Below are 23,021 nucleotides of genomic sequence, written 5' to 3'. Positions count from 1 at the left end.
TGGTTGAAAATTAAATCTCTAAATTCAGATGCACAAAGAAATTTGGAATTATTTTTTCAATTTTGGTTTATGTTCCACAGACATTAGATGGTGGGAAATTTGAATTTACTAATTGGTATTTTGCCTATTTAAATGATTGGTATTTACTAATTGGTATTTTGCCTACTACTAATTGGTATTTACTAATTGGTATTTTGTCTATTTAAATGCTGTCTTTCCCATTTCACAGTTTAATGCCCTCACCATTACCTTCTACAGCATAGAATCTGAGTGTGGGGAAAGCTTAATGTAACTATCTAGATTCAGAGAACTTAGGTGAGGAAGTAGAGGCTTCTGGGCTCGGTACAGCTATTGTTCTCCCTTTTGTTTTCTTCATTGATCAACGTCAGCAACTGAAGACTGTATCTCCTGAGTTTGCGGTGTCTATCTTCAGGGCCAGTCATATTCCCACCAATCATTGATAATGCATCACACACCACCTCTGTTTGGTTTTGAGCAACATCTCCATCTGGTAATGACCCCCAAACAAATCCCTGATCAGGTGGTGTAGTACTGGAACTGAGGTCAGTGTGCCTGGAGGTATATCGAGGTAGGAGGAGAAGAGACCAGATGTGCTCCAGTATTAGTTGACTGCTGCTATAAAAATTACCACCAATTTGGTGGCTCAAAACAGTATGCATTTTGTATCTTTCATTCCTTTTTTTTAAGATTTATTTTATTTATGCATACAAGAGCTGGGGTGTAGGCCAGAGGTGTGTGTGTGTCGGGGGGGAGACATGGAGGGGTGAGAGGATTCACAAGAGACAGAGTGGGGAGCAGAACAGGCAGATCTACTGAAATACACTGCTGAGGGGAGCAGCGGGCAAGACAGGAGAGGTCTGCTGCACCATGTGCATTAACTCCCTGGCCAGGGATCGAACTAGTGCTGTTGTGGGTGCTGATAATTTCAGAGTGCTGAGACTTAACTCCTTGTGCCCCGTACCTTTCATTCTTAAGCTCCGAAATCCAAAATATGCTTCTCTGGTTAAATCATAGTCTCATGAGGACTGCATTGCTTTGGGGGACACTGAAAGAGGATTTATTCCCTTGCCTTTCCAGCTTTTCTAGAATTCTCACAATTCTTGTCTCTTAAGACTACCATCTCTAATGTCAGTAGTGTGCTGGTGGGTCTTTGTCACATCACATCATGCTGACATTGACTGTCCTGGCTCCTATTTCCACTTTCAAGAATGCTGTGACTACTGTAGACCCACCCAGGTAGATTAACCTAGGATAATCTCTGTTTTAAAGTCAGTTGAGTAGCGCACTTAATTACGTAAACTACCTTAACTCCTCAGTTTCACATAATGCAAGGTATTCACAATTTCTGAGAATTAAACTGTGGGCATCTTTGAGAAACCATGAGTCGGCCTACATCCATCTCCAAGATACTTCATGGGACCACAGTTCATTTAAATAAAATCTCCAAGGTGTCTGATTGGAAGAAACTATTCTTTAGATGTGTGAATTCTAATTTGTTTGAGAATAATTTTTCAAATATCAATTAAAACCACCCTACATCTTCTCTCTTAATTTCTGGGCCTCCCTGGTGGCGCAAGGTGTTAAGACATCTTCTCTCTTAATTTAAACTTTCACATTACAGAACTAAATTTTCTATTTTGAAGCCTTTACTGTTCAGCTAGGGAGATGAGTTGAGATTTGATCTTTAGTAGAATAAGTCAGCTATTACATGGCCAAATTGTGAATTTGATATTCCTTTGGAAACCAGGGAAGAAAGTATAATGAATTTATTCTGGGTCAGGTTAATGTCCTTTCTGGGAATAGACTTTGGAGTAACTTAAAAAGTGCACAAAGTGGATTTTTTTTTTATTTTTTGCTGTGGGTGTGCGGTTTGTTCTTCTCAGAAGTGATGCTGTACCCTCAATTGGGCAACCAGAAAGATGGAGGACATGAGTATTAGTAAGTCTGTGTTTATTTTTGTGATCACTGTGATGGTGACTCAGAGCAGAATCCTTGAATCATAATCCCGTTTTGCCACTTTGAGAAGAAAGAAAAAGGTGGGTATCTAAATATAAATCCAGGGCCTCCCTGGTGGCACAAGGGGTTAAGGCACAACCTATGAAGCAATCCACAGTCTCTGCAATATGAGTTCAATCCCCAGCCAGGGAGCTACCCACATGGCTCAGCAGACCTCTCCTGACTCGCCCACTGCTCCCCTCAGCAGTGTATTTTAGTTGATCAGTCTGTTCTGTTCCCCACTCTGTCTCTGGTGAATCCTCTCACCCCCTAAACCTCTGGCCTGTACTCCAGTTCTTGTGTGCATAAATAAATAAATCTTTAAAAAAAAAAAAATAAATATAAATCCAGCAGTGCAGCTGAACAATAGCATGGACCACAGCATTGAAAACACTTTCCATATTTCTTACCATTTTATCCATGAATATTTTCAGGATCCTTATTAACACTGATTCTCCCCTAACCCCCTCTTTTCCTTCCTACTTCCCAATTATATTCCCTTTTACTGTTCTCTGATGTATACTCTGTGTAGTATATAGTATATGCACTGCCCACATAGACAAAACTAAACAGAACAAGGAAATAAACGAATGGTGTGTACCATTCCTTTTAGATTAAGTAGTGTTCCTTGGTGTATATGGACCACATCTCCTTAATCCACTCATCTGTACTTGGATATGGGTTGTTCCCATAATTTGGCTTTTGGAAATAATGCTCCAAAGAACATAGGAGAGTTGGGCCTGCCTGGTGGCTCAAGTGGTTAAGTGTCAACACTATTAAGCTATCAGCAGCCATTGCAGCAAGAGTTCCATCCCTGCCAGGGAGCTGACCCACATGGCGCAGCAGACCTCTCTAGTCTTGCCTGCTGCTCCCCTCAGTAGAGTATTTCAGTGGATCCACCTGTTTTTCTCCCCACTGTCTCTGATGAATCATCTCACCACCCCTCCCCCCACACCTCTGGTCTATACCACAGTTCTTTTTTTAAAAAAAAGATTTATTTATTTATGCATACAAGAACTGAGGGACAGACTGACTGAAATACACTGCTGAGGGGAGCGGTAGGTAAGACAGGAGAGGTCTGTTGTGCCATGGGGATAGCTCCCTGGCTGGCCTGGGATTGAACTGGTGCTGCAGAGGCTGTGGCTAGCTTCACAGTGCTGTGCTTAACCCCTTGTGCCACCAGGGAGGCCCTATACCCCAGTTCCTATATGCATAAATAAATAAGATGAATCTTTTTTAAAAAAACAAAGAACATAGGGGTGCACACATCCCTTCAAGTTAGTGCTTTTGTGTTCTTTGGGTAGATACCTAGGAATAGAACATGGATTATATAATCTAGTTTGCACATTTTGAGAAACCTCTACAGTGTCTTCCATAGGAGATGAACCAGTCTACATACCTATCCACAGAGTACAAGGATTCTTAAGGAACATTTGGCAAAATGTTCTGAAATTTTCACAGCCTTTGATCCAGTAATCCCCATATTTAGATAGCAAAATACTAAGTGATTTTTAATTAGGATATTTTTCAATACTTAAAAATAACAATGTTGGATGAAATTCTAAAGTAGAGGAGCAAGATTTCAAATAAGTATCTATATATGAAATATATCGTAGAAATGTTTTTATTTAAATAAATTAAAGTGAAATATTTTTAATTTATATTTGTAATATTCATAATTTATATTTGCAATGATATATAAAATATTCATAAATTATAACTATTCAAATTTATGATATAAAATATTCATAATTTATATTTGCAATGATATAAAAGTATGCATTTTCATTGTTATATACATTTAACCAAAAAAAATGATTTAACTGAAATCATTGAAACGATTATGTTCTTGTTTGTACGATTCCATTTATGATGAGTTATAGTTTTGCATAATTTAATATCAAAATTATTGTCTCACTAACAGACAATTCCTAATTCCTGAGTAATTATGAATAATTCCTAAATACAGATAAGTGATTCATTACTTTATGGATCGCTTTTGCAATTATGATGTAATTTTCTAATATATGTGGCCTTATACCAACCAGAAATAAAGAAGTTACCATTTAAACTTATTTGGGCACTTTGGACAAAAACATGAAAACCATTTAATTTTCACATTTCAACAATTATAGAAGCTTTAAGAAGTGAAATATACTTTCTGCGTCAGACCTGAGAAAGTATAAGAAAATAAAATTACGTATCTTACATATTCCATCACACATTTAAATAAATGTGACATGATACATTTTGTCAAGCACCTTTCCCTTCATTTTTACACCTATATTTATTCTCAAGAAAATATTCTTGGTATGCAGAAATGATTATATCATCTCAAAAAAATACTGTTTTTAAATAAATGTAAATCCAATGACTATAGATGACTTTAAAGTAAATATGCCTAGTATAAACCTAGGCAAATCACAAATACTGGTTCACTTTGCCAAGAGGAGTCTTTTAGGTGATTGCTTTTAAATTTCATTAGCTCTAATTTTCGATCTTATCAGTAACAATACTTTACAATTCCTGTGGCCTATTGCCCAAGGTATCCATATAACTCACCAACACAACGCAGTGCTATAGATGTGATCTTTCATTTTGCTTGCTGAAAATAATGCACTGTTTCACCACAATTGCAGTTTTCTGAATTCAGAACCTAACCCAGAGAATTTCATTTGGTTTACTAATTTGGTCCAGCTGTTCAAATGCGCGCACACGCTCGCTCTTGCGCTCTCTCTCTCTCTCTCTCTCTCTCTCTCTCTCTCTCTCTCTCCCTCCCTCTCCCTCCCTCCTCCCTCCCTCCCTCCCTCCCTCCCTCCTACTCTTCTCTCTCTCCCCACCCTCCCTCTCCACAAAATGGAAGTAGATTCCATCTTTCATTAACTGTTTTAAGTAACATACATGATAGGTACCTTTATTATTATCCCCCCATTTTGAACTTAATGTCATAAGTGGATACAATGATGTACAGCTTGGAAACATTGGAAACACAAAAACAAAAACTATTCCAGATTGATATGATCACAGCTTTTACTCTTCAAGATTGATTTTCATGCTCTCAAAAGCTGAATCCAAATCTGAAGGTGTATTCAGGCTTCCACTCTGGGTTCCTGGACCATCAAGTAAAATCTCCCTCAGCTCTGAGACCTGGACGTGTACTAGTCTCAGAGTCTGACCAGGGGTTTCCATCTTTGAGTCAGTGCTTTCCTGTTCTGACTCGTGCATGCAGCAAAGGTTGACTCTCTCTGCATAGGAAGGATAATCAGCTTGGTCTCCTGAAACAAAATCCCATGGACTGTGTGACTTATAAACAAAGTAAATTTATTTCTCATAGTTCTAGTGTAGGGGCAAGCTGGCACTGGGCGCAGAGAACAAAGGGATGGTGGGGGTGTCTCCATGTCTTTTTCAGGATTTTAATGCTCTTTTTACACCATTGTATTGAGGCAACAGGCAGGGGGGCAGAGGGCCACAGTGAAGATAACAGAGTCCTCCCTCCCAGCCCCCGCAAACCTTTACTCTCCGGGCTTTCTGGCATGTCTTATGATCTCTTCCTCTTACAGCCTTTCTGCCATTGTCCGCGGCTCTCTGCTGCAAGGTTCTCTGCCCCTCTCTCCTCTGTGATGCCGCCCTTACATGCTCGGTCTCTCAGCTCAGTTGTGCCCACTTAAGCACGCCCACACTATACTCCAGGTGTCCACCATCAGGCTGAGTACCCTGAGCCCATGCTCCCAAGCGCCTCCCGCATTCAAGGCCTCAGGTTGTAACCACAAGGGCCAACAGTACAAAAGCCTGAGCATCTTCATTCACCCTCCATCAAAAGCCTAGAAGTCTCAGATCACAGTATTCATAAAATCAGATTCTAGTGAGGGCCCTCTTCCTGGTTTCAGGTGGCTGACTTCTCTTTGTATCCTCAACAAGGAGAAAGCATAGTGAAGCAAGCTCTTAAAGAGCACTTATCCCATTCATGAGGACGCCAGCCTCATGATTCCATGTAATACTCATCTCCCAAAGAAGGTTTCCTAATAGTATGACACTGGAAAGTAATGTTTGGACAGATGGCTTCTCTAGGACAGAAATATTCAGTCCATAACATGATGGAAAAGATAAATGTTTGGAGAATGACTATGTAAGGAAGCAGTGGGGTAAAAGGAATAAAATAAGACTATGGTGTAGGAATAGAGACCGTTATCTCTCCCAATTCTGTTAGCAACTCAACTCCTCATTCCCTAGCTAATATATTAGGCCTGTGTCTAATCACATGCCATTCTTCAGTTTGTCTTTCAAAGTCCTTTTAAGTTATTTATTATTTCCCATCTCTTTTTATCAGAATATAAACCAAATTTTATTCTTGGTCGTGAAACAGCAATGAGATTATATCAGTGAATGCACTTGTCAAACAAAAGCTGCATCAGTGCAAAGTAGCAGTGCTATGATACTGTTTTTATTGCTTGAAAGAAAACCCAGAGAATGAATATAAACTGATAAATGTTAACTGAATGTATTGTGGTAATCATTTTGAAATACATGTTTTATGAATACCATATCGTGTCATATACTTAAATTTCTACAATATTATATGTCCACCGTATCACAATAAAACTGAAAAATAGACGGCTGGAAATGCGAGGAAAAACAATTAAAACTTTAATCTGTTTGCTCTTTGCAAAAGCCAAAAAGAACCAAAGTCAAGAATCTGTAGCATTTCCACAAAAAGATTCTTGTTTACATTATTACCTGTTTTTCAATTTTTCAAAATAAGGCTGAAGATATTCTTTCTAAGAAAGGAGTTTCAAAATGGACACTAGATAAGTGGAGAAAATGGGTGCTTTGTGAATGCAATAACATTTAAACCTGGGCTAAATATACCAACGTATTGGTGAATAGTTAGAGATTTCTGCACAAACTCCCCCTTTCAGAAATGTACTAAATCTATAGTTACTCGTCATAGGTAAATGCATCTCTAATATATTTATCAATCAGAGTTACCAAGACTAGAAAGGAGTACTCTGAAAAACAACCCATATCAGTCCAGATGGTGTGAAAAGGGCTTAATCATAACAGCATCCAGAAACATCTGCTCTCATGAGCTTTGTTTATCATTTCCAAGATCTCAGTATAAGCTTGTCCTGTGATTTGTAGGTGGCCTGGTATTTCTTACAGGTTCCAGATGTTTTTTCCTGAAGTCAAGGACAGTCACAGGAAATTAGCTTAACATTATAAATTTTAATCATGAGTGGGTATGTAATAAAGTTGAATTTCATTTCCTCAAAAACCCTTCTTGGGACTTACCTTCTTATTTCTTTAGTATTTTTAAAAGTTCATTGAAATAACATGATGTTCACATTTCAAAGTTCTCTACCAGAGGGAAATATGCAACATATAATGTAATCATATATAATGTATATTATGATATATACAATGTGATAATAAATCACATATAGTGCAATAATAAAATCTTTATTTCTTCCAGATCTACCATCGTTCCTGTCATAATCTGAGTCCTGAGTAAATGTATGAATTAAAACAATAAGTGAGTAAATGATCAAATTAATTTCATTTTTATTTTCTCTCATATGAGCATGATAAGATTGCCAGGACACCCACATCACTACCATGCTCCAAACACAACTGGTTTTGTGAAAAGGGGGGGACTATTAAATTATTTCAAAAGAAGTTATTTACATTTTTTCACATATCAATACCAGATCAAGTAACCACATGGATTTTTTTTTATAAAGCAGTGATTGTTGTAAGTTATTACGGAATTATCTATGCTGGGATTTTACGAATAATGGCTTTGGCTGTGGGGTTTATACAGTTTTCCATGGTTTTCTAGCTAATGAGCTGGTACAGTGCCTGAGGTCCAGTAAGACCTCCTGCAGTTTCAGCAACATGCTTTCTTTATTGAACAGGTCTGTTTATTCATAACTGTCAAACCACCAGCAAGTTATCAACCCACATTCAAGGCAGGCATGAAACTGTACTTTTGTTTATGTGAGCTCTTGAAGGAAAAGGAAATGGGACTGTTTTTATACATTTTTAAACTGGTAAGAAAAAAAACACTGGGATTTAAAAAAAAAAATCCAAAGTCCTTTCTCCTCAAGAGGCTTTTCTTTCTTAGTGTTGTTCATGCAGGGACTGTTTTGGAAATGCTGACAGGATCTTAGCAAAGGCCTCCAGAGGGAAACATATAATATGTTTATTTATCTTAGAAACCACAAGAACATTTCAAAAGGCCAGAATTGGCCCTGTTAAATGTGTTGCTAACATGTACAGTATGATTGCTTAGTTTGGATAAATTCAAGTCACTTAGGAGATTAAAAAAAAAAAAATCTGTATTCTGGCATTTTCCAAATATATGTCTACAACCCAACCTCCTCCCTTGAGCTCTAGATTCCTAGAGGCAAAGCTTCATTGATATCTTCACAAGGAAACTGAATGAGTCTTAAAATGAATAGATCCAAAACCAAATTTATTATTTCTACACCCTCTACCTCATGTCCTCAGTCTTTCCCAGTTTCAGTAAATGATGACTCACCTTCCCAGGCTAACATTTGTGAAATCATCCCAATCTCCATTCCTTCTCTTTCATATACCATAGCCTCTCAGCCTTCCTTGTCCTCTTACCCTTCTGAGGACACCACCACTTTCTCTGCTTTATCCAGGTGAAAATTCACCATGGTCTCTTGATAGATTATTGCAGTAACATCCTGATTATCCTTTATGGGTCCTTCTTGACCCCTCCACTATCCATGTGGTCAGAGATTTCCTATCACAGAGAGTTGAATCCAGCCATTCCTCTGATGAGAATCCTTCAATAGCCTCCTGTTTTGCTCATGAGAAAAGCTAATCTTTAAAGTTGCTTAAAAGTTCGGCATGAGTTGGGTTCCCATGAGCTAGATCTCTGATCTCACGTCACACCTTACAGCTTGTGTCTCTGTACTTCACTCAGTTCACATTTGCTCTTTTGGCTGTTACTACAACCCACTATGAATCTTCCTAATTTAGGGCTCCTTTTTTCTTGTTTTCTCCCATCCATGTATCTCTATTCAAACATCATTTTATCTGCATTATCATTCTCTTTTCATCCTACATAAAAATAGCAAGTTCTATCTTGTCACATGCCTTCTTCTCCAGCCTTGTTTTATTTTTCTGCCTTGTATTTGTCCTGATCCAGAACCCCCCCTTCACAGTGATGTCTGCTTCATGAGAGCAAGACTTTCTTTACTGCATAATCTCAACTACTAGGATAGTGTCAGGTACACTGTGGGCCTGAATAAATGTACTGAGTAGATGAAATATTATGCACTAAGAATTTATCAGCCTCGGGCCTCCCCCGGTGGCACAGCGGTTGAGTGCTGGGTTGCGAAGCTGCCCGCAGCCTCTGTAGTGCCAGTTCGATCCCCGGCCACAGGGCGGGTCCCACATGGCGCGCAGACCTCTCTTGCCATGCCCGCTGCTCCCCTCAGCAGTGTACTTTGTCTGCCTGTTCTGTTCTCCACTTTGGCTCTGGTGAATTCTCTCATCCTCCCATGCTTCTGACTGTACCCAGTGCTTGTATAAATAAATAAATAAATAAATAAATAAATAAATAAATAAATAAATAAATAAATAAATAAATCTTAAAAAAAAAGTTAAAAAAAAAAAGAATTTATCAGCCTCAGACAGGTTGATTGAACTATTTTGTCACTTTGGTTGTATTTTAAAACTGATTCACATTCTATGTTTGTCCATGATGGCCTGAAACTATTTTTTTTAAAGATTTATTTTTATTTATATCTGCCTACAAGAACTGGGGTGTAGGCCAGAGGTGCAGGGTGTGAGAGGATTCAGCAGACAAGAGCAGGTGCAAAACAGGCAGATCTGATGAAATACACTGTTGAGGGGAGCAGCAGTGAGGCAGGAGAGGCCTGCTGTTTCATGTGGGTTGGCTCCCTGGTGGGGAATAAAACCTGGGCTACAGTGGCTGGTGATAGCTTGATAGCACTGAAATTTTAATCCCTGAGAGCCACTAGGGAGGCTCTGGGCTGAAAGAATTACTTCAGTCCTCAAATTCTCTATTGGAATAAGTGGGATGATAGAAAGTACCTGAATGATAAGTGAATGTTACATTGATCCTTGTGACTGGAAGAATAGTTCACTATGCCTATCATTATGATTATCGTGGCTCAGCTGGAGTACAAGTGCCCTGGCCAGAGCCAATATGCTCCTTTCTGTCTTGCTTCAGGAGGAGACCTCATCTCCCTGGCTTTCTTGCTGGTTGTCATCGGTTTGATCAGTGAGATTCTGAAGTGGAAGGACATCAGAGGTAGGAGAGACAGCAGACACCCCACAGAGAACCTCACCTGTCGCAGAAGTTGCATTCCTCTGGGATCACAGCCCCCTGGGCTCCGTAGTTGTCCTCTCACCTGGCTCCAGAACCCTAAATTCTTCACTTTTCATTCAGTTACACGGTTAGGAATATCCTCCTATCATTGCCTATGGCTGGGTGCCCCACCACCTCTTGTTTTTTTGGTAAGAGTCCCCTCGCTCAATCCTCTTTAGTTGAACTCTCCTGGGGTAAATTCTGTTACCTCCCAAACTCTGACTTTCACAAAGAAAGGAGAGGTGCCCACCCTTTGTGGCGCAAGGGGTTAAGACGCAGCACTATGAAGCTATCTGTAGCCACTGCAGCACAAGTTCGATCCCCAGCCAGGGAGATGACCCACATGGCGCAGCAGACCTCTCCTGTCTTGTCTGCTGCTCCCCTCAGCAGTGTATTTCAGTCAATCCACCTGTTCTGTTCTCCACTCTGTCTCTGGTGAATCCTGTCACACACATCTCTCCCCCTCCCCCAACCACCACATTTCGGGCCTGCACCCCAGCTGTCATATGCATGAATGAAAAATCTTAAAAAAAAAAAAAAATCCTGATGTGAGATGTTGCCAGGTATGTGATTACAAGAAATCAGGAAAACTATTTAATTTCTCTTCAGTTCACTTTTCTGCAAAATGGGAATAGAATAGAATAATACTTGCACATTAATACAAAGCATTGTGGAGCTGGTATGCAATAGAGAATCTTGTGAGTTTTCCTAGAAATTTTATGTTAATATGTGGCATTATGCTTTTGTGTCCTGAGTAGGGTAATAGGGAAGATTCTATTTTACAAACATGAGGGAAATCACCCTAAAAATTCAATGAAGGGAGGCAAAACTGAAAGGATTGCAGAGAAACTCAGCTAGATCTCTGGTCAAACTATACCTAAAGACTCATCTAGCAGGATTGTTGTATATATCCCTTTATAGTTTAAACCATTTTAGATTTGGTTGTTAGTATTTGAAACCATTAAAGCACCTAGTTGTAGAAGAAGCAAATTATCTTTACCTGTTTGCTTATTAGATATTGACAGCATAAATGTGCTATTTGATAAATGTTTACTTTGGCAAATAAGCCCATTCCAAGGCTTGGTGAATGTTTTGCTTTAATAGCTGTTTCTAAATATTGAAGAAAAAATGTCTAACATCAAATATTTAACCAAAAGCAATAAATATTCCTAATATATCTAGTAATTATAAAACTGTTCAGAAAACAACCTGGTTATGTACATGATAGTTTGATTTAGTATCTTGGTAACTGAAAATATCAGTTTTCCAGACCAACTGAAAAAGATGGCTTTGTGCCTTATCAACTCAACCTTGAACATAGACAATGTCAGTTACCATACACAAATGTCAAGCTTGGGTATAGAAAAAAATATCTGAGTACATACAATGTGTTATTTTTATCAAGAAGGTAATATCTCATCAGAGTATTAAATTTTGGGAAGATTTATAATTACACTTTTATACAATTGTTTTGAAAGCATTAGTGAATTTATTTTTTTTAAATGACATTAGCAAAAATTTTACATAGCCTGTATTGAATTCACATATTCAAAGGAGGCCTTACCAGTAATAATGGGGATTAATACAGAGCTAGAGTTTGATGAGTGACTTTGTCAAAGAAGCTAACCACTCTAAGTAACAGAAGAGTGATACTTTTTATTTCATTCTTTCTGCAAATTGAAAGAAAAAGCTTTACTAAGTTGTTTACATACATATTTACTCCAAATTTTACATTTTGTGAAATAAGAATATCTGTAGTAGTTCAGTTAACATCAACAGAAAGTTTTAAAAAAGAATTCTGAAAATGGCAGGCAAAATATTTTTTTTATTGTAGGCAATTATTTAAACTGCATATTTGGCTTTATGCATAAGTCATGTGGGAAAATCATCCACATTGCAGTTGGGTTTCCAGTATCTTTTTTTTTTTTCCCGAGTAATAACATTAGTGGGATTTGCCAGGTTATGAAAGTGACGGCTTTCTTGGGAGTTACTTATAGTTTCCGATCTGAATGGCAGAGCGCACATAGACACATCGGAAAGTGGATGGTTGGACTTCCCAGTACCGCACTGGGTTGCTAAAAAGGCTCACGCCCGAATAAGAGGCCTTTTTGGTGTTGTATCCAGGTGGACAGAAGTCATTAGGGCCAATTGCGGAGATGTTGTTGTTATGAAGGTAGACAACCTGCAACATAAAGTAGTGGAGAAAGGTTATTTCCCTCTGAATATCTTATTGAGGCCCCCTTGTGTAAATATTTTATTCAGTTTCAGCATTGTCATGCTTCACTTTGAATGGATTAATACTTTTTTTTTATTTTTGTTATAACATTTTAAAACAATATACAGGATTTAGAGCTGTAGGATCACACCTTCTTGGATGTCTGTTACCATGCCACACCCATAATCCTTTACCACACTTTTTATAAAGCTTTATTTGGGGCCTTGCTGGTGGCACAAGGGGTTAAAACACAGCACTATGAAGCTATCTGCAGCCACTGGTTCACGAGTTTGATCCCCAGCCAGGGAGGTGACCCACATGGCACAACAGACCTCTCCTCTTACCTCCCGCATTTCTGGCCTGCACCCCAGCTCTTGTATGCATAAATAAATAATTTCTTAAGATTTATTTATGCATAGAAGAGCTGGAGTATAGGCTAGAGGGGGGTGGGGTGGGTGAGAAGATTCCCCAGAGACAGAGTAGGGAGCAGAATAGGCAGACTGACTGAAATACACTGCTGAAGGGAGCAGTGGGCAAGACAGGAGAGTTCAGTTGTGCTGAACTCAGAGTTCAGGTCAGCTCCCTCGCTAGGGATTGAACTTGTGGTGCAGTGGTGTGGCTAGCTTCATAATGCTGAGACTTAACCCTTTGTGCCACCAGGCAGGCACCATTCAGCACACTTAATCTTTCAATTTCTCTCTTCCTTTTCAAATTTTTCCCTTCCTTAGTATTCCCATCCCAGTTTATGGCATATCAGTAATTCTAGATGTTCAGGCTAAAAGCATCCACTTTGACCTACTTGCCTCAAATCTAGTCCACAAAGCATTGTCCCTGTTCAGATTGGAACACAATATTTTTCTTCACTTAGAAAATCTTCTCCAAGTTGTCTGTAAGGGTTGCTGCCTTATGTCATTCATTTCTTAACAGAGAAATATTTCCTGACCATTCCATGCTGCTATTCTGTGTCTCAATTACATATCTTTATATTCCTTTATAGCAAGTATCACTATATTCATATTATATATTTGTATTTGTTTCCTCTTCTAGAATAAAAGGTCTACAAGAGGAGTGACTGTCCTGTTTTGGTCAAAACTACATTGGCATTGCCTACTAAAACATGGTGAGTGTTCAATAAACATAAGTTGAATGAATACATGAAGTAATGTTTACTTAGTAAATTATGATATTTACATGTAATATTACATTTTCAGGTCAAAGATAAAATGATAGACCTTTTTATAATATTATATAAAAGGAGACTATAAGACAGTAAAAAAAAATGCAGCATAGAGTATTGGAATTGAAATAAAGCCTCAGAAACTGCAACAAATAATTGATTTCCGCAACAACTTGGAATAGTTGATGGAATAGTCTTAACTAAAACATAATTTAAGTGCCTATTTTTCACAAAGGCAGAATTATTATTCATGTGAAAACATTGAAAATATTTTTTGCAGAAAGATTTCTAAAGAGAGTTTCTTGCCTCACAGCATTCCATAAGGAGGATTTATTCCCTAGATATCCCTCACAGTATTTTCTAGAATTGCATTACCTGTATGTACTTATGTTCTGCCAGCCCACCAGGGATTTTGATCAGCTTATTGTGGTCCAAGTGAAGTTCCCGCAGGTGAGGAGTGTTGGCCAAAGAGCCATTGTCCACAGCAGAGATAATGTTGAAACTCAGTCCCAACCTGCAACAGAAACCAGAAATGATTGCTTATAGTTACAGATGGATGCCTGAGTGACTGGTCAATAGAAATAGACTTTTTTTTTTTTTCATTTACTGTTCCCTCTTACTAAAATGCTTTTTTCCAGGGCCTCCCCGGTGGCGCAGCGGTTGAGCGCTGGGTTGTGAAGCTGCGCGCGGCCTCTGCGGCGCCGGTTCGATCCCCGGCTGCTCCCCAGCCACCGGAGGAGGATCCCACATGGCGTGCAGACCTCTCCTGCCGCCCGCTGCTCCCCTCAGCAGTGTGCTTCGGTCCTTCTGCCTGCTCTGCTCCCCGCTCTGGCTCTGGTGAATTCTCTCACCCTCCCTCCCGCACTTCGGACTGTACCCAGTGCATGTATAAACAAAACAAACCAGCAAACAAATAAAGCATGCCTCTATTAAAAAAAAAATAAATAAATAAAATGCTTTTTTCCAAATTTTCTGGGCTTGGATACACCCATTTATTTTTAACACCTCTTGACATTACCAGGCTGGTTAGGTATCCCTAGTAAATGCACCCTATGCCACCCTCTTGTAAAAAGCATGGCACTTTGTGCAGTGCGTGTTTTTCCTTGAGAAGGGTGACCAAGCAGAGCTTGGCATAATCAATGAACACAGTTGAATAGATTTATATGTATTATGAATGTAATGTATTCATGAGCGAAAACTGAAAGGAATACTATTACTTTGGTCACTTTCGAAATCAAGCAATTGTATATCATATATTCACTGGAAATAAAATTTACAAGGTTCTAATGAGTCAATAAAGCTACCTAAGAAAAAGGCTAACACAATTACTGTTTTGCTCTGGTTCATCAAAGATCATCTGTTTCTGTCAGAATTTTCCTGGTTCCAACACGTCTGGCTCCTGATCTGACCTCGGACTAGTCTGTTTCTTGGCTCTGTTGACACTTCTCATACAATACCACTCAAGATTGGTGTTTGTATGCTCAATTAAATGTATAACAAGTGCAATTTCTATAGTTATGGTGTTTTCTTATATTAAACAGATTTCAAAAGTTAGGTGTTGACTTGAAGAAAAAACTGGTGTACTAAGCATTCTAGAGCTGAATCTCTGCTGAAACCAACTGCTGCCAATCTCATAGGACAGAGCTGGAATGCTGGGATAAGGCAACAAGGTAAGGGAAAAGCACCAGCAAGCTCCAGAGGTGAAAGGCTCTATTGGGGTCCTTCAAATACAATGGAAAAGACTTAGACATCTTTTGTAAGATTGTTTCCACTTGCGTTCAGCTACTCCTTCCAGTCCTTTTGAGACTGAGATTCTTGCTTAGGTAACCAAAGTATCCCAATTTTAATAATGAGCTGATATTTGAAATAATTTAGATTATTTTTTACTGGATTTTAAGCTAGTAGTAGCAGAGTTGATTGATTTTAGAATAGTTCTAATAATATATTCAAGGAAACATCATTTTTCCCATGATAAATTTTATATAAGTAACAAGTCTATATATTCAATTTACAAATTAACCTCCTATATTTAGGATATTATCCTAGATTTGTGAGGGTAAGGAACACATGACTCAAAATTAACAATTCTTTCTGTCAAAGAATATTTCACTTAATTATATATAAATAATACTAATAAGTATATATAGAATTATATAATTAAGTATATAAGTCTATATAGAGAGATATATACACATATATTTCATAAGAATATATAAGAATATATTTTTAAATATATATTTAATAAGAAAAGAATAATTTGCCTGATAACCATTTTATATTTTGCAGTGGGATATATAGTATTTTCTCCCCACTAGATCCTAATAACTACTGATATTGAATATTGGCCTACAACAATGTTCTGATGAGCTCAATTTTTTTGATTCTTTTCACAGTTTTGATTTTAACATCAAAATATTTCGCATGATTTAATATCAGTGAGGAGAAAACAACATAAGGATTGGAGGGCGTAATAGATTTTCCTGGATTTTGTTCCATGAAGAAAAGTGTTTGATAAATAGTTAGGAAAGTTTGATTAGCCAATGAGAAAATCTGCTCTAATTTAAGAAATGGATTTCAAAATCCATTTAAAGAAAAATTTTCGTTTTGATTGATCTTTTCCAACTTTATTGGCTCTTTATGACTCTCTTTGATCTAAAATATATTAATATTATAGAATCTCTAAATCTTCATATCACTTTCATTCCCAAATAACTACTTTTCTAAAAAGTACACATATTATGATTTGCTGTTTTTAGAAATTTAGAATAATATTCCCTACTAGTGTTACTGATACTAGCATGACTACTACTATTAATGCTACTACTCCTACTAACTAATCCAATAGTAATAACTGGTTTAAAAACAGCTCTACACAAAAAGCAATGAAACTTTCCTTCCCACATTATTTTGCAGCTAGAGTGACACAATCAGAAAAGTAGATGATGCATAGTATTGCTGCTAAATAAATTTTCTACATTATAGACTGTGATTACAATAGTCTTAAATAAAGGATTCTTCTTCCTTGAGACACCAGGGTATTACACATACATGTGCTCACTTTTAGCCACTGGGTCATCGGAGAGTATCGACGGAAATTGGAAAAGCTGCGTGATATAATCTTCTTGTCTTAGGTATTTCTCAAAGTTAAATGGCATACTTTCAATTTATTTATTTACCATGAAAATTACATAGAGAAAGGAGTAAGCCAATTTGACCTTACTCTGAGATTCTCTGTAAGAACATTCAACAATGGGAGAGAGATGAAGATCAGGAACAGAGTATTCCTTGAAGATTGAAACCGAAATAGCTTGTCAGCACTCTCCTCTTTTTATTACTTAACCAGATTGCAAATATAGAAAGGTTGAAGTTAGGTTGTAAGGCATGATAGTGCTAATAATCATTTATAAGGAAAATAACTAAGAGCCAGAAAAAAAATTCTTTTGGTAATTTGCTTTAAATGTCCAGAGATACTTGATATTCTTCAGAGAATAGTAGCTACACAGTCTCACAACTATTCTAATACTATACTGTGGGATGTCCAGTATTTTCCAATTCCTGGTAGTTTTAAAAATCTAGACACTGTTATAATTTACTTAACCTTCTGTTTGATGCATCTGTGTTAGACTGTATTGAATGAACATACTGATTAAATCAAACACCTTATAAATAGTTTTCCTTAATTTAAAAATTGTATGTATTCATAAAATACTGATATTGGTAGATAAGACAAATATACTATATACTATTTCATTTACTTTTTATAAAGAAATAATTGGGCAAGCTGATATTTAAGTTATTAGAAATTACAATATGTGGCATAGTAAAATGAAATCAATCATGATGTTTCTAATTCTGAGCATGTAAGCTCTAATACACCTAGCTATTTACTAGTAGAATGTCATGAAAGAATATTATTACTTAGCCAGGTTGTTCAGTCCCTTCAGGCTGGCTGCATCAATTTTGGTAATTTTGTTGCCATCAAGATGTAATTCAGTGAGGGAAGAAGGAAGACCTGGAATATGGAAAAATAAGGTGTTATAGACGCATAATTACAGAACTCAGAAAGACTTTATTAGGACATATGTCATGATTTTCAATAAGATATACAATTTCAAAGTATCAGCATTGCTTTTCCCCTCTTTCCTTCATCCCATTTATAGTTATATATACCTTGGAAATGGTGCAAGCACTTTTTCTACTTTTCTCCTAGATTGATCTTAACAAACACATAGCTGTGTTGCTCCTGTAATAGCCTTTTGTCGTAATCATTGTTAGTATCCCATGTAGAACTGAAGTCAAACCCTCCAACTTAGTTTCTCATACCATTAATAGACTAACAGTGCCACTGACAAAGGATGACAATTGGAAAATGAAGAGATGAACATTTGAAATATAACAAAGAAACTATGTATAAATGAAACCTATTCGTGAATTTCACCAGGTATTTCATGAATGGGCCTCATTAATAATTAACAATGATTTAATGTGCTGACCTTTATCTTCACTTTTACATGTTTCCATGCCTCTGCAACATGTGTAGAAAGCTCTAATTTACATGACTTTATATCAAACTGTTTATACAAAAGGAGTGCACAGGCTTATAATCAAGGAATCTACCATATGTTAAAGCACCTGGGGAAATAATTTTAGATCCCAAATATCCACTAAACCTCTGGATAGTATTTCTTGAGTAGCTGTGCTTTCTAAAAATTTAGCAACAAAATATGAAAGTTTAAAGATTTTATTTCGATTTCTTCCTGCCAGCTGAGGACGTATTGTGTTTTTACACAGCTTTTTAAATAGCATATTGCTCCAATTACAAGAATAGCAATGACTTCAAAGAAAATGGCAAATGGGTTACATTTAGAACTAACATCTGCTTAACAGAAAGTGTTGGTTATTTGTCCATGAGGAACTAGAGAGTCACAAATTATATTTGGTGTGAAATTTTAATTGTACCCCACTGAATTCCTTCAACAATGTCTATTTAATGTAAAAGTGTAGCCCATATTTGATTTGAAATTCATTATTGTTTTCTCTGTGGTAGTATATTTTGTATAGGAGATGCTAAGAAAAGAAACTTCTACATATTAGTTATCTGTTATATGCCCCCCAAAACTGATAACAGCACTCTTCCAAACTTAGTTCATTTAATTTTCCATGGATAAATTACATTCAATAATCCCATTTCATAACTGAGAAAGTAGGACTCAAAGTTACACATATTGTATGTTACCTAGCTGCTAAATAGAGAATATAATCTACTCTCAGGTGACCAAAGGAAATTAAAATAACATGTTCTTATCTGAGGAAAATGAAACAATAGATGCATTATTCTTGTGAATAAATATTAGGACATCACAATTATTCTTAGAGATTCAAAGTAAAAGTTGACTCAATTTCAGAGTTACTTCCAAGCATTATCGTCTTTTTTTTTTTTAATTTTTAACAAAGTACCACTAAGGCACTCTATCTTTTAAAAACCTTTACTTTTTGCTTTGGGATATCATAAATTTATAATATGACATTATTGTCTCTTAAGTTTCATCTTAGAAGGAATTTTCTAGGTGAAAAGAGCATGGCCATCTCTACATTGACCTTGGAGGATGCAGGGGTTACTTAGCATCAGTAGACACACTTGAGCCCCATTCAAATTTCCAAAACTGTGTTTTAAATGTAACTTAAATGGAATTAGATATTCAAGTTCCTTTGGAGAACTTTCCATACCTTGAGGGACAGTGTTTATATTGGTGTCAGCGATGCGAATGTAGGAGAGCTTCTTCATTCCCTGGAAGGCTCCGTTTTCAATTCCAGAGCTCTTAAGAGGGTTGGTTCCCAGTTCTATAAAGACAGTAAGTGCAAAGCTTTTAGAGAACAATTTTAGGATATTCCAAGCAGAACTGTTTCAGCATTAACAGAAATTTGTGTCAGTACAACTTGACTGAAAAGCAAAAGAGAAATTAAAGGATATACACTTCACAGGAATAGCAAAATGGGTAAAAATCCCCCTTATTAAATCAATGACCAGGAAACAAAGATTTATGAGGAAAAAATAGTGGCAAAGCTATCAACAACAAAATGATTTAAAAGTGTCAACATAGTTTTGCCTAGAAATCAACGGGATCAGATGTTTACAAGTCACAAGTAATTCCCTTATTAAGATACTTTCAAATATTAACTAATTTGAATCTAACATGTTGAAAGCCAATTAGAAAGTTACTATTTTTTTCCATACATAAAACAAAACACAGGAATGCATGCTTAAAAGGTTCAGAATAGGGGCCTTCCTGGTGGTGCACTATGAAGCAATCACAACTACTGCAGCACAAGCTCGATCCCTGGCGAGGGAGCTGACCAACATGGCGCAGCAGACATATCATATCCTAGATTGCCTGCTACTCTCCTCAGCAGTGTATTTCAGTCAATCCTTCTGTTCTGCTCCCCATTTCGGTGGGTCCTCTCATGCCCACTGCACCACTGGCCAGTTCTTGTGTGCATAAATAAATCAATCTTTATTAAAAAAAGAGGTTCAGAATATAACAAAACCTCACAGTGGAAAAGTATCCCCCCAAAAATCACTCATTAAACACCATTTAATTCTATCCTGCCTCTTGGACATGTAATAAATAGGGGGGGGTAGTGTAGCCCAGAGATTTCTTCACATTATGAGGTTATCAAGAACAAGGAATGCATTCAAAATCCCATTTCTCCTAAACCTGCTATTGTCATTCCTACAGATTTAAGAAATAAATTTCAGCTAATTTACCATCCTGCAGCTAAAAGTTACTTGGGATCTTTTAGGTGAACCTTGAATCCTGGTCTTAGAATTACAAGAATATCTGTACCTATGACAATCATCTGATTCATTCCACTGAACACAGCTTTTCGCACTTTGGTGATCTCGTTCTCATGGGCACGCAGCTCCTGAAGAGTTTTGGGCATTTTTTCTGGCAGTTCCTTCAGCTGATTCTTGGACAGATAAAGTCTTTCCAATTTCACCAATGGTGCAAATGCTCCAGGACTGATCTTGCTAATTTTGTTGTTGACAAGAATCAATGACTGTAGGTAGTAAATAAAAGCATCATCTTAATTCCAAGACCATCCACAAAGAGATAAAACAAAGTATAACAACCTATCCATTGTATTCATGGACTTAACAGAGGAATCCACAAAATTGAGAGTAATCAGAACATAATTAAGCAGATCATGAAGAGTATGAGGATGTGGGTGTCAGGAATAAAGGGGGGAATAGATGAAATATAGTTACTTTTTTATCTATATCTATATATCTATTTATAAAATAACAAATTCTCCTAAAGATTGAAAATGAGAATAACCTGAAGAAAAATCCAGGGTCACAGGCACTCATCACCCAATTAGCTTTTCAACCTAAAAGTCCATCCTTATGGACCACTGTCATGGATTCCACTGTCATGGGTGGCACCAATTTGTACTATCAACAGCAATGCAAGATGATAAAATTTTCTTGCAGTTTCATAAATTTAGTTATAATCCTTACCCCAAAGTTTGCCATTTTAGTAAATTTTAGTGTAGCTCATTGCTGTATCTTGCATCTCCATGTCACTTGGAAGTCTAAACAGGTTTTCCTTTTATTTTGCTACAATTTACTGAATTTTTTGAAAAATTGTTGATCACAACACTTCTCATTTTAATTAAATTGTATGTCTTAATAACTGTCTTACAGAATAAAGATGTAGTTAAATGATATACAGAGCTTTAATATATTTGTATTCTGTTTTAGCCCTTTTTACATATAAAGGTTTTAAGTATTTTCAGCAGTATAAAAATTTGAGTTCTCTGGATATAGGAAATTACTATTAATCCATTATTATTAAATGTATAGCTATTGCTAAGCCTATTTTTGTACTACCACAATCTGTTTCAATGATCTGTATATCTACAGAATTACACATTTTTAAAAATTTTAATATGCCTTATCAACTAATCTTACGGAAGTAGGATAATTTTATCAACGTTATAGAAACTTGCATTTTGAATTTCAACAATATTATGCTTTTATGTATACATGAAAATACAAAAGGACCAAAAGGAAACCAGAGTAAAAAAACAGCAAGAGATTTTAATCTCAGAAATGTAAGAATGTTTTTTGAAGGTAAAAGCTAGCTCATTAACCATGAAAGTTCTCATGCAGCTCATATAGTTGACAAATTAAAACTTATTACAAGCAATATGATCTCTTAACTAGTGCTAAAAGAGGCATTAGTTGATTAAAACCAAATTCTAAGAAATTTCAATGAATATTCCAGAAAGTTAAAAAATAGGAATGCTGAGGTTATAGGAAATTGATATTAACAAGCAAGCTGTTTGGGAAATATCAGTAAAGTTAAAGCCAGAAGAGAAAATTATCAAGTCTGACATGATTATATGCTTCAAATACTTTTTGTAAACATTATTTAATTTTATATAAAATATTGAGTGCTGACTCAATAATATACAATCTTCTCCAATGTCATGTATTCAGGGTTAACACTCTACCAGATATTATTTTAAATATTTTTATGGTTATTAATAGTAATAAGCAATTATTAGTAAACAGACTTTAACTGTTATTAGTAACAGTAAAATGTTAGACTGCTCCTGAGTTTAGATCTTAAACTTTGACTCCGATTTTCCTTGTCACTTTGAGCAAGTAAATGAACCTCTCTGCACGGCTGTTCCCACATGTATAAAGAGGTTAATAATATTGTTAAATATTATTTAAAAATAATATTTGTAAGAAGTAATTTACTAAATGCATATAATGTACCTAGAATAGCGCCTAATATATAACACTTGTTAGGCAAGTGTGTCCTATTATTGAATCTTTGACAATTTTTTGTTGATTTTTAATGAAAAATAACAATTTTCTACTAGATTTATTATGTTTTAATTCAAAGAAAGTTCATATTACCATACTCTATTTTCCATTGTTTCATGATTAGGATTTTTTTTTTTTTTTACTAATACATAGATATAAAACCACTCTTAACACAACATGTACCATACACAGTGAGTCACAGAGTTGTAAATTAGTAAAATTATTGAAAATAAAGAACATTTTGGGCCTCCCTGGTGGTGCAAGGGATTAAGCACCATACTATGAAGGAATCCGCAGCCTCTGCAGCACAAGTTCGAGTCCCAGCTGGCTAGGGAGCAACCCACCTGGTGAAGCAGACCTCTCCCACCTCGCCCGCTGCTCCCCTCAGCAATGTATTTCAGTGGATCTG

At 36.6% G+C, this 23,021-nt stretch overlaps 1 protein-coding gene and 1 long non-coding RNA gene across 4 annotated transcripts in view; one reads left to right on the top strand and one right to left on the bottom strand.

Annotated features, from left to right (window-relative positions):
• The window catches only part of LOC119247442 (uncharacterized), a 54,940-nt gene extending 41,229 nt beyond the window's left edge, over positions 1–13,711 (top strand). The window contains exons 2-4 of the long non-coding RNA XR_005125751.1: positions 7,487–7,546; positions 10,244–10,324; positions 13,644–13,711. This is a non-coding gene — a long non-coding RNA (uncharacterized LOC119247442). The remainder of the gene's footprint in view (positions 1–7,486; positions 7,547–10,243; positions 10,325–13,643) is intronic.
• Positions 12,056–23,021, bottom strand: part of DCN (decorin) — a 30,527-nt gene continuing 19,561 nt past the window's right edge. For all 3 annotated transcript variants that reach the window (XM_037513885.2, XM_037513887.2, XM_037513886.2), the window contains exons 4-8: positions 20,619–20,832; positions 19,501–19,614; positions 17,692–17,785; positions 14,149–14,287; positions 12,056–12,563 (exon numbers count right to left, since the gene is read on the bottom strand). In XM_037513885.2, coding sequence (XP_037369782.1) covers positions 12,369–12,563; positions 14,149–14,287; positions 17,692–17,785; positions 19,501–19,614; positions 20,619–20,832 — 756 coding nt within the window. In that variant the 3' untranslated portion in view covers positions 12,056–12,368. The remainder of the gene's footprint in view (positions 12,564–14,148; positions 14,288–17,691; positions 17,786–19,500; positions 19,615–20,618; positions 20,833–23,021) is intronic.

The sequence above is a fragment of the Talpa occidentalis genome, unplaced genomic scaffold (assembly GCF_014898055.3).
Source record: "Talpa occidentalis isolate TD23 unplaced genomic scaffold, MPIMG_talOcc4v2.1 talOcc4.16, whole genome shotgun sequence".
NCBI classification, from domain to species: domain Eukaryota; kingdom Metazoa; phylum Chordata; class Mammalia; order Eulipotyphla; family Talpidae; genus Talpa; species Talpa occidentalis.
This window is presented reverse-complemented; position numbering and strand designations above follow the sequence as displayed.